Source organism: Channa argus, chromosome 21, assembly GCF_033026475.1.
Source record: "Channa argus isolate prfri chromosome 21, Channa argus male v1.0, whole genome shotgun sequence".
In the NCBI taxonomy this organism is placed as follows: domain Eukaryota; kingdom Metazoa; phylum Chordata; class Actinopteri; order Anabantiformes; family Channidae; genus Channa; species Channa argus.
The window spans coordinates 1,377,403-1,391,209 of NC_090217.1; the positions used below are offsets into that span (position 1 = coordinate 1,377,403).

General features: G+C 40.8%; 1 protein-coding gene across 1 annotated transcript in view; it reads left to right on the forward strand.

Annotated features, from left to right (window-relative positions):
• ptprr (protein tyrosine phosphatase receptor type R) overlaps positions 1–13,807 on the forward strand; it is a 34,448-nt gene that overhangs the window by 13,538 nt on the left and 7,103 nt on the right. Inside the window, exons 3-15 of the mRNA XM_067489651.1 lie at positions 1,056–1,169; positions 1,238–1,387; positions 1,809–1,916; positions 2,672–2,794; positions 2,887–3,011; positions 3,688–3,819; positions 7,864–8,053; positions 9,222–9,306; positions 10,346–10,425; positions 12,326–12,463; positions 12,896–13,006; positions 13,166–13,323; positions 13,415–13,528. Of these exons, the coding sequence (XP_067345752.1) occupies positions 1,056–1,169; positions 1,238–1,387; positions 1,809–1,916; positions 2,672–2,794; positions 2,887–3,011; positions 3,688–3,819; positions 7,864–8,053; positions 9,222–9,306; positions 10,346–10,425; positions 12,326–12,463; positions 12,896–13,006; positions 13,166–13,323; positions 13,415–13,528 (1,628 nt within the window). The remainder of the gene's footprint in view (positions 1–1,055; positions 1,170–1,237; positions 1,388–1,808; positions 1,917–2,671; positions 2,795–2,886; positions 3,012–3,687; positions 3,820–7,863; positions 8,054–9,221; positions 9,307–10,345; positions 10,426–12,325; positions 12,464–12,895; positions 13,007–13,165; positions 13,324–13,414; positions 13,529–13,807) is intronic.

Genomic DNA, 13,807 nt, shown 5'->3' on the forward strand with positions numbered 1-13,807 from the left:
AACCAGCTGAAAAATGGGTTTATGACGATGTAAAACAAAGAAGTAGCAGATACTCACGGGGGGCAGAGATGAAGGGTGTCGGAGCTGATGAGCGATGCCTCATAGCAGAGAGATCGAAATGACCAAGCAGAAGCTGCAGGGATGATGTTATGATGCGATCTGTTTGGTGACAAGGCTGAGGGCCATGTTTGTTTGCTGTGAATCCCTTTATTACCTTGTTTAATTTATCTTTATTACCCTGTTGGAGCAGTGATTGCCTTAGTCCAGTTGACTTCACAGTTACTAGCGGTTTAGATAAAGACTGCAGACACTACCAAACGAGACATGAGGTAACCTTTCACATGAATTTCTTCTTTCAATAGCCTAAGCTGTGACAGTAGTTACAGTTCGTTTGCCTTCCTCTGTACTACTGTGGATACAGTGACCTCTTGTTTGTTCCCAGCTTGTGCCTCTCATGTGTCCCATACATTTAAATGGTTAAATGGATCAGAAACCAAAAGGTAAATGGGAAGCTGATCCTGTTCTGTACTGGTGTGTTCTCCTGTGAGTGAACATTTGCTCTGCAACATGGAACCATAACCACATGGGCAACAAAACTTCAGCAGATGCTGAATGCTGTCAACTAACTAAACCTGTTTTGGGTCAGATCACTTCTCTGTGTGTTTATTTTGGTCCACACCCGATTGCTGTGTTCAGACCTGAGACTAAGCAAGGTAGGTGTGAACATGCCCCAACTGTCCAGGTTCGACAATGTCCTGATTCATTGCGCGGAAACAGGATTTTAAAACCCTTTCTCAGGGAGTCCAAGTCTTGAAATTTGCTGTTTAGAAATAGATGGCAGTCTGCTGCTCTCCTACACCCTCATGAAAACAAAAGATTTGAACTTGGATTTTCTTTAAATGGTAATAGTAGGATGAAATTTTGGAGAATACCTTGACACTTCTTTCCTTTTCATATTCGCTCCGTTCTGTTCCCCCAACCCTCTCTCTTGTTCCCACTCTCACCTGGTGTCCCTCTATCCTTTTCCCTCCCGCTTTCCCTCTTCCCTCTCTCAGTACCTGGCTGTGGATGTGAGGAGGCTGAACAGCAGTCTTCTTCGTTGGTTTCGAGAAGGTGTGGCAGCAGCACTGGGCATTCCTGCAGGACACGTTCACATAAACCAGCTGAATGTAAGACGGACACTGTTTAGACATTATGCTGATTGATCAAATAATTGACTGACTGACTGCTCTTACAGGAAAAGAAGAATGGCATCGAGCTGTTTGTGTCCTCTGATAGGCTGGGGGTCTCTGAGCCCCGTTTTGCTGAAGAGGTCATCCAATCACTGAACGTCAGAGTCCTCCACCGTCACCTGGGACATTTTGGGATAACTGAGGTCTCGACTGAGGTGTGTGCATGTTCAAAAAGTGTCTGCTCCTCCATCTCCTAGGCAACCCCCGCTCGTTAGACAGCCTCATTAGTCTCCATGGAGACAGAGGGATGGATTGAGATTATAAGAGACAGAAGTGCTGCTGCTAAAAGTTTAATGGAGGATTTAAAGTCCCATCGATCAGCCCGAGGAAGAACAGAGCAGCTTTTTACATTATATTATTATTAATTCTCACACTCCAGCAGTGAGAGATGTGACAGCTCTACTGTAATGATATTTAATTAATCTGACTCTTCTGAGAATCAGTGAGGAGCAGACGGCTCCTTTTAAGCAATGGTTATTTTCTCCTTATTGGTCAGTGGTCCACTAACAATTTGGTCATACGTCAGTTGATTTGAAGCTATGATTCATATTTTACTTCCTTTTATGTTTTCTGTAGAAAAACGTCCTGCAGGGTGAGCAAAGGGATCAAGTGTGGAGCAGAGAAGGTTTTTATGCAGTCGTTCTCTTCTTCACCATCTTTGTCATCGTCATCACCTGCTTGATGGTAAAATGCATTATTACTCAGCATCACTTACTTTTAATAAATGTGCTTTGTTTTCAAGAGGAAAAGACAACCTTTTATTTGTCTTCACAAAAATATCCCATTCTTTTATAAAATATATTACACATAAACAGTGGAAGAAAGTGAGTGATTTTCCTTGTTGGTGCAGGACCTTATACATTAACATGCACATTGATGTTATTAACAGCATTAAGTCAACAGTGAACTAAATTGTTTTTATCAGTAACTCAGGTGGATTGTTAAAGCATGAACTTTGTAGTTCAGCTTGTGATTCTGTTAGTGATACTGGAGTGTAAATGTAACCAGAACAAAACGTACATGGGGTATCTGTTGGGTGTGAAGGGAGACAAATGCATTAGTCATAAATGACATTGAAGAAATATTATGAGGGAAGTGAAACTAATGAAAACCTAATGGATTATTTAAAAACACAATTTAAAAAATATTTTCAAACGCATGCAAATATTACTTCTGTGCTACATTTGCAGTTTGTCATTTAATCCACATGAGGGTGCACCACTACACACACAATACAATGAGGCACCAGCTTAATGTCACCCATGTCCTGTATCTAAATGTTTTTTTCTTTCCTTTCTGATTTTTCTCTACATTCAGTTTGTCGGAAACTGCTAGAAAGGTGTTTGCTTAAGTAGACTGCAGACTCTAGACTTTTCATTCACAGAAGTGTGTTGACTTCAAAATTAACTGGTTTTACTGAACTTTTTAATGTTGTCCAGGTTTTGTACCGGCTGAAGGAGAAGGTTCATGTTTCTGACAGACAGCTGAAGACTGCGCCACCTGACCTCCACCTGTCCCCGACAGTCCCTTCAGACTCTGGCCAGAGGTCAAAGGGCACCAAGGCAATCATCTAAACCCAAAATGTCAACTGCTGATGTGTAAAAATACAGCAAAAACAACTGAAGATTCATTAACAGCCCATTTCTTTCTCCAGGTTGTGACGCTGGGAAGCATGGTCCAAGCTGAGCTCCCTCCAACTGTAGCCACGCCCATTTCCCACCAGCAGCCAATTACTGCGGCCTGCCGACACCTTGCACCACCTGTAGTCCCTCTGCCCAGGTAATTTAGCAAACAATGTGCTGCTTATGCACCGCACAATAGTTTAATAGGGGTCAGAAATTCTAAAAACACATTTGACATTCATGTAAATTTAGAGAGAGAAAATTTGACATGTAAAATGAAACAGAAATGCTCACATTCCAAACAATTTCTACGTCAGAAATCAAAGCTCAGTCCTTTTCTAGTGTTCTTCACTGAAGCTCATGTTCAGGTGACTCAAGTGGATCATCAAAGGCTTTTTCCAGTTAATCAACCTGGACCCAATGCTCACATGTTAGAAAAATGGCTGTGCCTCTAGTTTCCAGCTCAACGTTGTGATAGTGATAGTCAAATTGTTATTGTGAGCAAAGAGGTTTGTCTGTATCAGTTTTATCCAAAGATCAGGTTCAGACTCCACAGCACCAGAAGATCAGTACTCAAACTACTCCATCACAGGTAGACAATTTACTAAATAAGAGAAAATGACTCCAGTGAACAAAATAGGAGTGTGGTAGTGAACTAGCAGTGGCCTCGTCTCATAAGGGGAAACAAGACCAAAAGCTGGGTGGGTTATTTCAGAAACTGACGCTCATTTTCTGTTCCCCACAACAAGTGATGAGATAGATCAATCTATCTATCTTATTATTTTTATGAGTTATTAGGTGTATGAATTAACCTAACTACACTCTCTCCATAGCCCTGCCACTGCACTCATCAACAGCAAGGGCCACGCACCGGTCGCCAGTGTTGCCCCTGTCACAGCCAATAACGAGCTAAAGCCGTGCCCCTCCCCTTTCAGAATGAAACCTGCTGCAGGACTTCAGGAAAGGTAAATTACCGTTAAATGTGTAGAACTCTCTGATTAGATAGATTCTTTTGTCATTGTACAAGGATGTACAACGAAATTTAGAATCTCAGGGTACAGACTTAAAATAAAAAGAAAAAAGATAAATCAATCACCCGTTAAACATACCATTCATTTAAAAACCACACACTCGGTGGCAATGGATACATTTAGTGATGTAGACTGAATGTCCATATTACTCTTAAAAAAAAAAAAAAAAAAATTCTTTTCTTCTTTTGTGCATTTTTGACCAGCATATTGGTATTGACAGTCCATGAGAGCACCTCTGTGATGTGGGTCCCCAGGAATGTCAATCTTTAGCACTAACATACAAAAACTATTTTAACAAATCTGTAGCTTTGCAGGTTGTAAAGTGAAGTACAGTCTGCAAATGAATCGTTGGCCCGGCAGTTTATCCTGCCAGCTCTCTAGTATAACATCTGTTGAATGTCTAGTAGAGCCCGTGGGTAAACAGAGCAGGTTAGAAAATTCAGTGGTCGTGACGATGAATCTATCTGCTTTTATTCAAAGCAATTTACAATGTTGCTTCTCATTCACCCAGTCACACTCTCTCTCTCACTCACTCTCACACACACACACACACACACACACACACTCTCGCACTGATAGCAGTGGCTACCATGCAAGGTGCTCACCTAACCCACCGGGAGCAACTTGGTCCTCAGCACTCTTTGACCAGGGATCGAACCACAACGACTGCCTTCCCCCCTGACCTACAGCCGCCCCAGGTCGCTTTTTAAATTCTCATATTTGGTGCATGTTTTGCCTTTGATCCATACATTCAGAGTCAGAGTACAAACACAGACTATTACACTCACTGGGCAGATGGAGAATGTGGCCTGTGATGTTCACCAACAGTAGCATGTACCGCTGCACTGCCTGATTGTACATTGTTAGAGCAGCTGCTGCTTGCACTGCTTTTTTCTCTGTAAATAGCTGTGCTCCCTCTGCTTGTGCAGCAAACTAACAATCTCTGCAGTTTTTGAGGGAACAGAAGAGTCTCATATCAGCCAGTAACAACTGCTGAAATACTGTGTCTCCAAGACATATACTGATGTGAACTGTAAGTCAGTGCTGAGATTGTCCACTATATTTAGAAACAGAACAACACCTTATGTAAGCTTGTGTCTCATTAGGGGATAATGACCTCTAATCTGTGAATGTTGAGGAATTGAGGTGTTGAGCTGCGTACGTGCTTCAAGCAGATGTGTATCCTCAGTATATAGTACATTGACCTACGTTTCCTCTATTAAACACTGTATGCATGTTTCTTCTAGCATCTGTCAGAGGTCCTGTGTATCTTCAGGCTGGTGTTCACATCAAGGGCTGTGTCTTTAATGACACAATTACAGGATAAGTGGTGTAGATAATGGCTGACTAATGTAATGTAGTAATGATAATTGTGACAGATGTTGATGTAAAATCTAAATGTAAAATGTAATTTAATATGTCACAGACTGTGTGAGAAAATCAGTTTGCAATTTAGATTGAACTCCACCTCATTCAAACTATAGTGATCTGTATTATTTGGCCTGACTACTCCAAATAAACATCCATCCCTGTTAACAAGTCTTGCTGCTTCTGTCAGATGTAGATAAGAGTCTAATCCCTAATTACAGTGAGAAATAAAATGATTTAAGGAAAACAAATTCTTTGTTGAGGCTGCTTAAATGAACAGTTGCTGTAAACGGTGCCTGTTGTCACGGTGACACCGTGGTTTAGTTTTATTTGGCCAATTTTGAGGATACAGATAAATATGGCAAATTGAGGAAAAAACCAAAGTGTGAGGTGACAAGTCTAATGAATAAAGGTGCTTAAAAGTGTGTGAATCCTGGAGTCCAAACCTTTTGAATCCTGGTCAACAACTCTTCTAAGGTCAAGAAATCTCAGAAAATCTCCTTTTTGAGCTATGACCCACTTACAAATCTGTGATGTCAAGATCAAACTTAAATAGTGAGGACCAAGATGTATTTTCAGTCCAAACTTTTAAACCACTGGTGAAGGAAGTTTGGCTTTCACTCGGTCTAAATGTTGAAATGTATCCATCCTCATGTGGAGTAAGAATACGCTGCAGTTGATTTGCTGTATTTTTTTGCAGCCATTGTTGCTTTAGGAGCCCTTTTAATATATGGCTGCAGTTTTTTTCCTCACAGGTTTCATAAGTGAAAAGAAAACATCTTTATCTGCTCCTGAGCTCCGTTTCGAGCACATTAGCCTTTATCTGCTGCTTGTAACTCTTCCGTTAACTTGCGGTGCTTCCGCAGGTTCAGACCTCGGAGGCCATTTTGTTCTGGTTACATCAGCTTTCAGAGCAACGTTGATAAAGTGCAGAGAACATGCTGTGTTTCTTAAGGTAAGAAAAGGAAGGAAGATTTCAGGCTCTGAGTGAGAACAGGATGTTTTTGTTGGTGTCTGTCTCTTTCTGAGTGTGTGTGCCTTGTCCACACTGGACGGCTGCCAATCAGCAATCAGACGAATAGGAAGAAACAGCTGCCTGCAAAGGAAACTGGCCGACACGTAGCCAGACAGAATCCACCTACACGCCCTGCATCAAAGCACACCTTGTCTTCTCCTCTCGGTCATCTTCTTCCCTTTTGACACTTTTACTTCTTCCGAAGATTTAGGATTTCTGCTGAAGCTGAAATCACTTTAGCCCTTGTAAAAGTGTTTATTTTTGACCTTGATCTTTATTTACAGTACATTTGTACGATGGCCCAAAACAGCGGTCGTCTTCTCTCATTTTTTTATTTTTTTTATTTCCTAGAGCCATGACTTGATAATGGTGAACCCTTTCTACTAATCCTGAAAATGAGCTGGGTGATTGGAGAAAAAAAAAAAAATAGTTTGGTCTATCGTTCTGGACAGTTCACAATTTTTATGTATTTTCTTCTGTCTGCATGGACTCGAGTAGAATTGGTGTTCAATAATAGTTTTATTCGTTTAAATCTATATACCCTGCATAAGGAAGTAAATTAAATCATCTGCTATCTGTTGCTGTTAAACTGTTCATTCTGATTCGGAAAAGCCTTCTGGAAAAATCCAAATACTTAATTCCAGTTGGACTTGGGATACAGAAGGCAGCGGGAGCAAATCTCACTCATACAGATGCGGCCCTGCCCCTTGGTGCTGGTCTCAAGCCCAGATAAAAATGGGAGGGTTGCAGCAGGAAGGGCATCCAGCTTAAAAACACCACTTCAACGTGTGGAACATGTCCAGTGTCCAGTTAAAGGGCTGTGTGCAGGCAAAACATTTGTGTCCACAGCCCTAGTGGACCAACTGTGCATGTGCCAAAAAAGTGTGTTCATATGTAGAACATAAGTAATGTTTACATTAAACTCAGTAGTTGCACATGTTGTGTGGATCTTTTTCATGTTGTTCAGTCAAATGCAACACACAGAGGAGCAATTCGTCTTACTGATCGTGTCCATTTACTAATGGTAAGCAGACACAGTATTGCAGAATTATAAAGAGAGAACCTTTTTCTCCTGATCCTTTTTTCTGCTTGGACTCTAATTGTATTTCATTTACGCTGTACCGAGGTCTACAGATTTAAAAAAGCTTCATATTATCAACAGGGGCTATGGAAAATTACATTAGGAAATTGTCAGAACACCAAAATTGAAGCTCTGTACATGAGCTTGAAATTGGAAAGTCCAGATGGTTTTATGAGCAGGACAGAGGATTTATTTCTTTCACATATACAGTATTTCCTCTTCACTTACTCAATGTCTTTGCCTGCTACTTTAGAGAGATGGGTTTCGCCCAATAGTTGTATCTGTACTTTCATTTCTCTAATTTAAATATTTCCCCGAATATTTGCAATAACCGTTGAACACGTTTTAGACCACGGTAAAATGTTAATTACAGTAAAACACAATGATGAAGAATCACTAACTAATCCGATTCATTTAGTCAGCCTCCTTGGTCAGCATAATTTATTTTTGTCCTTTCTTTTTCTCCTTTGTTTCTCTTCATTCCATTCCTTACCTCTCCACACATTCCCTCAAGACGCGGCTCTAATGTCTCTCTGGTGTTGGACATGTCGGCTCTTGGCTCTGTGGAGCCCCTCAACATTGCAGTTGTTACCCCCAGAGAGACGGCGGCGAGAGAATACCTGCTGTCTGCTGGCCGGCCGCTGACGAGACAGCATCTTAGAGACGTTGCCAAGAACACACACAAGCTTCATGCAGAGTTTGCTGTAAGTAGCTAAACTCCATTAGAAAATCACAAACTTGCGTAGTTTCGTCTCGGCCAGGGATCAACTGTAGCATGTACCATTCTTAAACGCCATGAGCCAGTGTCTCCTGCTCTCAGTCTGTTTAAAGTCTGCTGAAGCAGGTCTTAGTTTCTTTGCTGGATATCTTCTTTTCCCTTAGATGGTTTGAGTCCTCCAACTAAATGCTTCTTTCAAACCTTTCACATTAAAAGTCCTGCAACTTACCCGTTTCAAATGGGGGATGGACTCAACAGTAATGTTGTGGTCATTTGGCAGATGCATGTAAGTGCTACTGGAAAGTGAAAACATTCCTTATAGACATTCAAAGCAGCACCGTGACAGATAATGGACATTGATTGTAATTAACCATGTGACCTACAGTAAGACCCTCTGTGTTTTGTTTTTTCCTCTTGCCTTCTCCCAGCTGTTTGAGGCTTATCTTTAGGAATTTATGGGAGCCTCCCTTATTTTTCAGTTGCTGCTCAATACTGTGAAAAAGTTTTTATACATAACTTTACAAGACTTAATAACGTACTATAAAACACAAATGGTTTTGGATGGATGGGATGTTCATCATCATAATGAAGTTGTTGCTGCTGTGGTTTGCTAAAGGGGTTTAGCCCGAATATAAAGTGGATTATTCATGTAAACATGGAAATTAGTGTGAAAAGGAATTAGATCTCTGCACTTAAGTGTTTTGAATATGTATGAACACCTGATGTTCATATGTTGTTCTGTGCAGTAGCAGCAGGTAACCTTTGTATTGTCTGCACTGTAGCAGTCCTGTGCAGGTCCCCCCACCCCCTTCCCATTCTAGCAAACCGTATCATTTTGTGAATGTTGTCATGTTGTTAACGCTGTTTGTCCTCTATTGTATGTGGAACAATCTCCACGAAAAACAAACCAGGTGGCTGCTCTCAAAAGTTAAACGTCACACGGCTTTGCCCCAAACATTCAAAAACTGGCTGTTCTGTTTTTACACTGACATTTAGGCAGAATGTCACTGCCAATTTCTACCTCTCATGGCAGCAGATTGCTGCAGTAATCCAGACCTCATCTGTTCTTTTCTTTTTGAACTTCATTTGAGGTTGGCTGTGTCTCCTGGGGACGGCTGTACTGTATAAACAAAGCTCTCTCTCTCTTGTTGTAGGAAATTCCAATGAATTTTGTTGATCCCAAGGAGCTGGATATACCAAACCATGGAACCAAGAACAGATACAAGACCATACTGCCCAGTGAGTACTAAGCAACAGAAACACTTCTATTCCTCGTGTCTCCTTTCCTGTTGGACCAGGATGCTGTTTTGTGGGGGAGAGGTTAAGGTCAACAACCCCAAGATCAGTTAATATCACACCTCCCTTTTCCCTGAACACACAAACACGCACACACACTTAAACAATAGATTTTTCTCAGAGCACAGTTTGTTCTCACACTGCCAGCCAACCGCTGAGGCTAATTAAGGCCTTATGTAACACACACACACACACACACACACACACACACACACACAGTGGTTTGCGTGCACATATTTCGGAGAGCGATTGAGGCTATCAATACAGCAGTCAGCAAGGGAAGTTCCGTCCTTCCTTCCATCTGACCAATTAAGGCTAGGAATGCTAACCTAAAGCTGCTGTCAATCAAACTCCATCCTGTCTTTCAATGTTGACTTTTCTGTAGACTTTACTGTCCTGTGCAGGACGGTGATCACGAACTCCGAACACAGTCAGGGGTAAGGAAAAGGGTAAGGGGAGGGTCTGTAGTTGAGACAAAGTCAAGATAGTCTAAAGGAAGAGTTTAGTAAAAGTTTACAAGTAGGTCAGATCAAAGTCACATAAAGCAGATAAAGCTCAGATAGAGCTACAGTGAGCAACTTAAACTAGAATCCGCTTCCCTCCACCCAGCCCTCCCTCTCCCTGCTCTGTTCTGTTCCTTTACCATCTGCCACGCTCAGTGCAGTCTTTCAGGTATTAGTCTCCATCACGTTGCAATAAATAAAAAGCTGTAAAACTAACTAATCAAGCAGAAAACAATAAGTCTGTTTGATCAGAAAGGCAAACAATGTTGAAAACCTTTATAACTGAATGTCTCTCTACTGCTGCCAGATTTGTTCTTAGTCTGACATCCACAATAATATGGAACATATTTCTATTATAAAAGTCAAATTGCATACGGTCGCCTTAAAGTTATCATCTAGATCTTTCTTTGTCCTGTTGTTTCTCTGTCCTTGCCGCTTACTCTTCCTTGGTCTCCCTTTCCCTGTCTCTTGTGTCTTAGACCCTCATTCCAGAGTGACCCTGAAGTCAAAGAGCTGCAACGACCTGCTGACCTCCTACATTAATGCTAACTACATACGGGTAGGTATTAACAGGTAACACTACACGCAGTTTTTAACCAAATGTGTTTATCGCCCTTTTTCTCACATTGAAATCAAACCAAATTGTTGGAGCCATGTGCTGCAATTTAGTTATATTTTACTTGTTATCCACCATTATGTTAACATTGTAACATGGAGAATTTAGTTTCATGGGAAGGAGGGACAATGGGCTAATTAGGCTTCATATACACCTGTATACATACGCAGTAGGATGGATGGAGAGTGAGTATCTACTGTATTTACTGTATATATCTATAGATGGGTATAAACTTTTTGTTGACTGCTCTCTTTTGTGTTTTGACCTTTTATTGTTTAAGGTTTCCCTTGTGATTATTGCCGTCTGAATTGTGTATGTATCAAACAGATCTATGACTAAATAATTTGAGCAGCATGTGCGTAGATGACTAAATCGATAAACCTCAGACTTTGAAACATTAATGTTCATCCTCACCTGATACACATTTGGTTAAAAATACAACAAAAATGTGGTGTTTGTGACTGTTCAAGCTACAGAAGTGTTACATCCATAGAAAGGTGGTCTTCATTCATCTCTGTGAACAGCTTATTATAATTAAGTTACACATTGTCTGATCGTTAAAAATTTGTTTTAATTCAGTTCATTATGACATTTATTCAATAATGAAACGTCCAACAAACTGACATTATAAGGCCGCTCACCTCTAATCTTTGATGTCTATGTGTTTCTCTGTCTTTAGCTAATAAACACACACTCAGTGAAAGTCTATTGCTGCAGAAGTCTGTAATGTTACTTTCAGACTCTGATACAATAGACCGTGTTCCCGTCAGGAAACTACACTGAAACAGTTGGACCACATGAGAAAAGAGAAGCTGTTTAAATACTTTGTCCTAGTTTACGTGCAGTGTTGATTTTACTACAGGCAAGTACATTAATAGTGCTTCCTTCCAGGGCCTTTAATGAAAAGACTTATTTGCCATATTAGCAGTGGTGAGAGCAGCTCCACCTAGAGTTAAAACCAAGAAATGCAATACCGCCAGGAATTTGCTGCGGGCAAATTAAAAATGGATCGCGGGCCGTAGTTTGGACACCCCTGGCGTAGACCATGATTAGCTTCAGTCACATGTTCTTGTCTGGCAGGAGTAACACCCAGTGTGATCTTCTGCTGCTGAAAAGAGAAGCTCTTCTCCAAACCTGACCTAAACAAGAAATCTTCACCCGGAGATGTTTTTTGTGAAAATTAGTTTTTTCTTCCTTATTCTAATGCTTACGACAAATTGTCATGCCTAAAAGCATTGAGTTGCTGCCATGTGATCGGCTGATTAGATATTTGCATGAACAAGCAGTTAAAGCCACCTAATAAAGGGTTTTTTTGGGTCATAATATTTATATTTTGTCCATGATTTTTAAAATCATAATCACAATAAATAAAATATATTTGGTATTAAAATATTTGCTTGCATCAATCAATTAATATTATAATTGGAATTTAAAGTTATTGTGAACGGTTTTGTTTCCTGAATTGTGCAGCTCAGATTATCTTTATATGGAGAAACTTAAAAGCTAAACTACACAGATCAATGATTAGAGAGAGAATTACAGAGGCAGAAATGAACAACGATATACTCTGGCTCCAGTCCCAGACAAAAGTTCCCTGGAATGGGCTGTGATAAGTGGGAAGGCAGACGGACAAAACACCATATAACCACAACATAAATAATTTACCATTTGAATAATTTAGAATCATGCAAAACACTGTTACTTAATAAACTGCTAATTTAATAAAACAACATAGCTGTTAGTTCTCCAACTGCTGGATGTCTCCATCTTTGCTTCCAGAGCTTGTGCTTGCACTACCTTCAACTACACTGTTGACACTGTTGTGTGATCGGCTCTTTCTCAGGGTTACCTAGGTGATGAGAAGGCGTACATTGCCACCCAGGGTCCCATGGTGAACACAGTGAATGACTTCTGGCAGATGGCCTGGCAGGAGGAGTCGCCGGTTATCGTCATGATCACCAAACTGAAGGAAAAGAACGAGGTAACCTGAAAAGGATCAAGTGACTATTTTACAACGAGAAAGTATTTGAGAAAAAGCACAGTAACTTAAACTAAAATAAGTATCAGGACATGTTGGAAACTAATGTTACATGGTTCGGCTGTAGCTCAGTTGGTAGCTGAAAGGGAGAGAAAAAGAACAGTCAGACATGGAGCACTGCATCAGTTGGAACTGATGGAATTTGCCTTGGAGAATCCTCCAGTATTAATTTGAAAATACAAAACAGCACAAATGGTGAGCAAACACAAACGATAAAAAAAACAAAAAACAGATAAACTACGGATATTTCATTGTTTTTGAATGCAATAGAAGGAAAATCCCAGCTGTTATACTGGAAGTGATTTGGAGTTTATGGGCTAAAACATGTACTCACCCTTTTTTCCAACTATGTATGTATGTTCTCGTTCTCCGTAGAAGTGTGTTCTGTATTGGCCTGAAAAGAGAGGAATTTATGGAAAGGTTGAAGTTTTGGTGAACAGCATCAGAGAGTGTGAACACTACACCACCCGCAGCCTCACACTAACGGTACACAACTGCTTAAAAAGCTTCTCTTTCTGTTATTTGTGTGCAGATGAAGCCGTTTATTTGGGCTTAACTGCTGTGTGGGTGTGTGTTTCTGGGTGTGTGTGTGTGTGTGTGTGTGTGTGTGTGTGTGTGTGTGTATTCTGATTCATTCTTGTCCAGTGTGGGAATCAGTCCCGCATGCTGCAGCATTACTGGTACACATCATGGCCTGACCACAAAACCCCAGACTCTGCGATGCCGCTGCTGCAGCTGATGGGTGACGTTGAGACTGACAGACGAACAGCTGCCACCATGGGCCCCGTTATTGTCCACTGCAGGTGTTAAGAAAGGGAAAAGAGGAAATGTGCTTTTCCGCTGCTAAAGAAAATGTCTGAAATAACTCCATTACCCTCCCTCCTGTCTTTGCAGTGCTGGGATTGGAAGAACAGGCTGCTTCATTGCTACAACAATAGGCTGTCGACAGCTGCAGTTGGAGGGATTGGTGGACGTGTTGAGCATCACTTGCCGCCTCCGAGCAGACAGGTAACACGTATATAAAAAACAGCTTTCAGCATTTTAAACGCCACAGACTTCAATTTCCCATGATTTACTCATGTTTTAATGGATGTATTTTAGCCCCTTTGTGTCTATTTGTTAACATCTTTTCACTGACTTTCAGTTAATTAACTGGTAAATATAAAATAAGTTGTTTCCTTTGTGGGCATCAGCATGTGTCCACGGTGTCCCCACAACTCACACATTGTTTTCTGATTCATCTTATAAAATGTGTGTTGTCAGGACCAGATGTGTTTCCAAAGATTT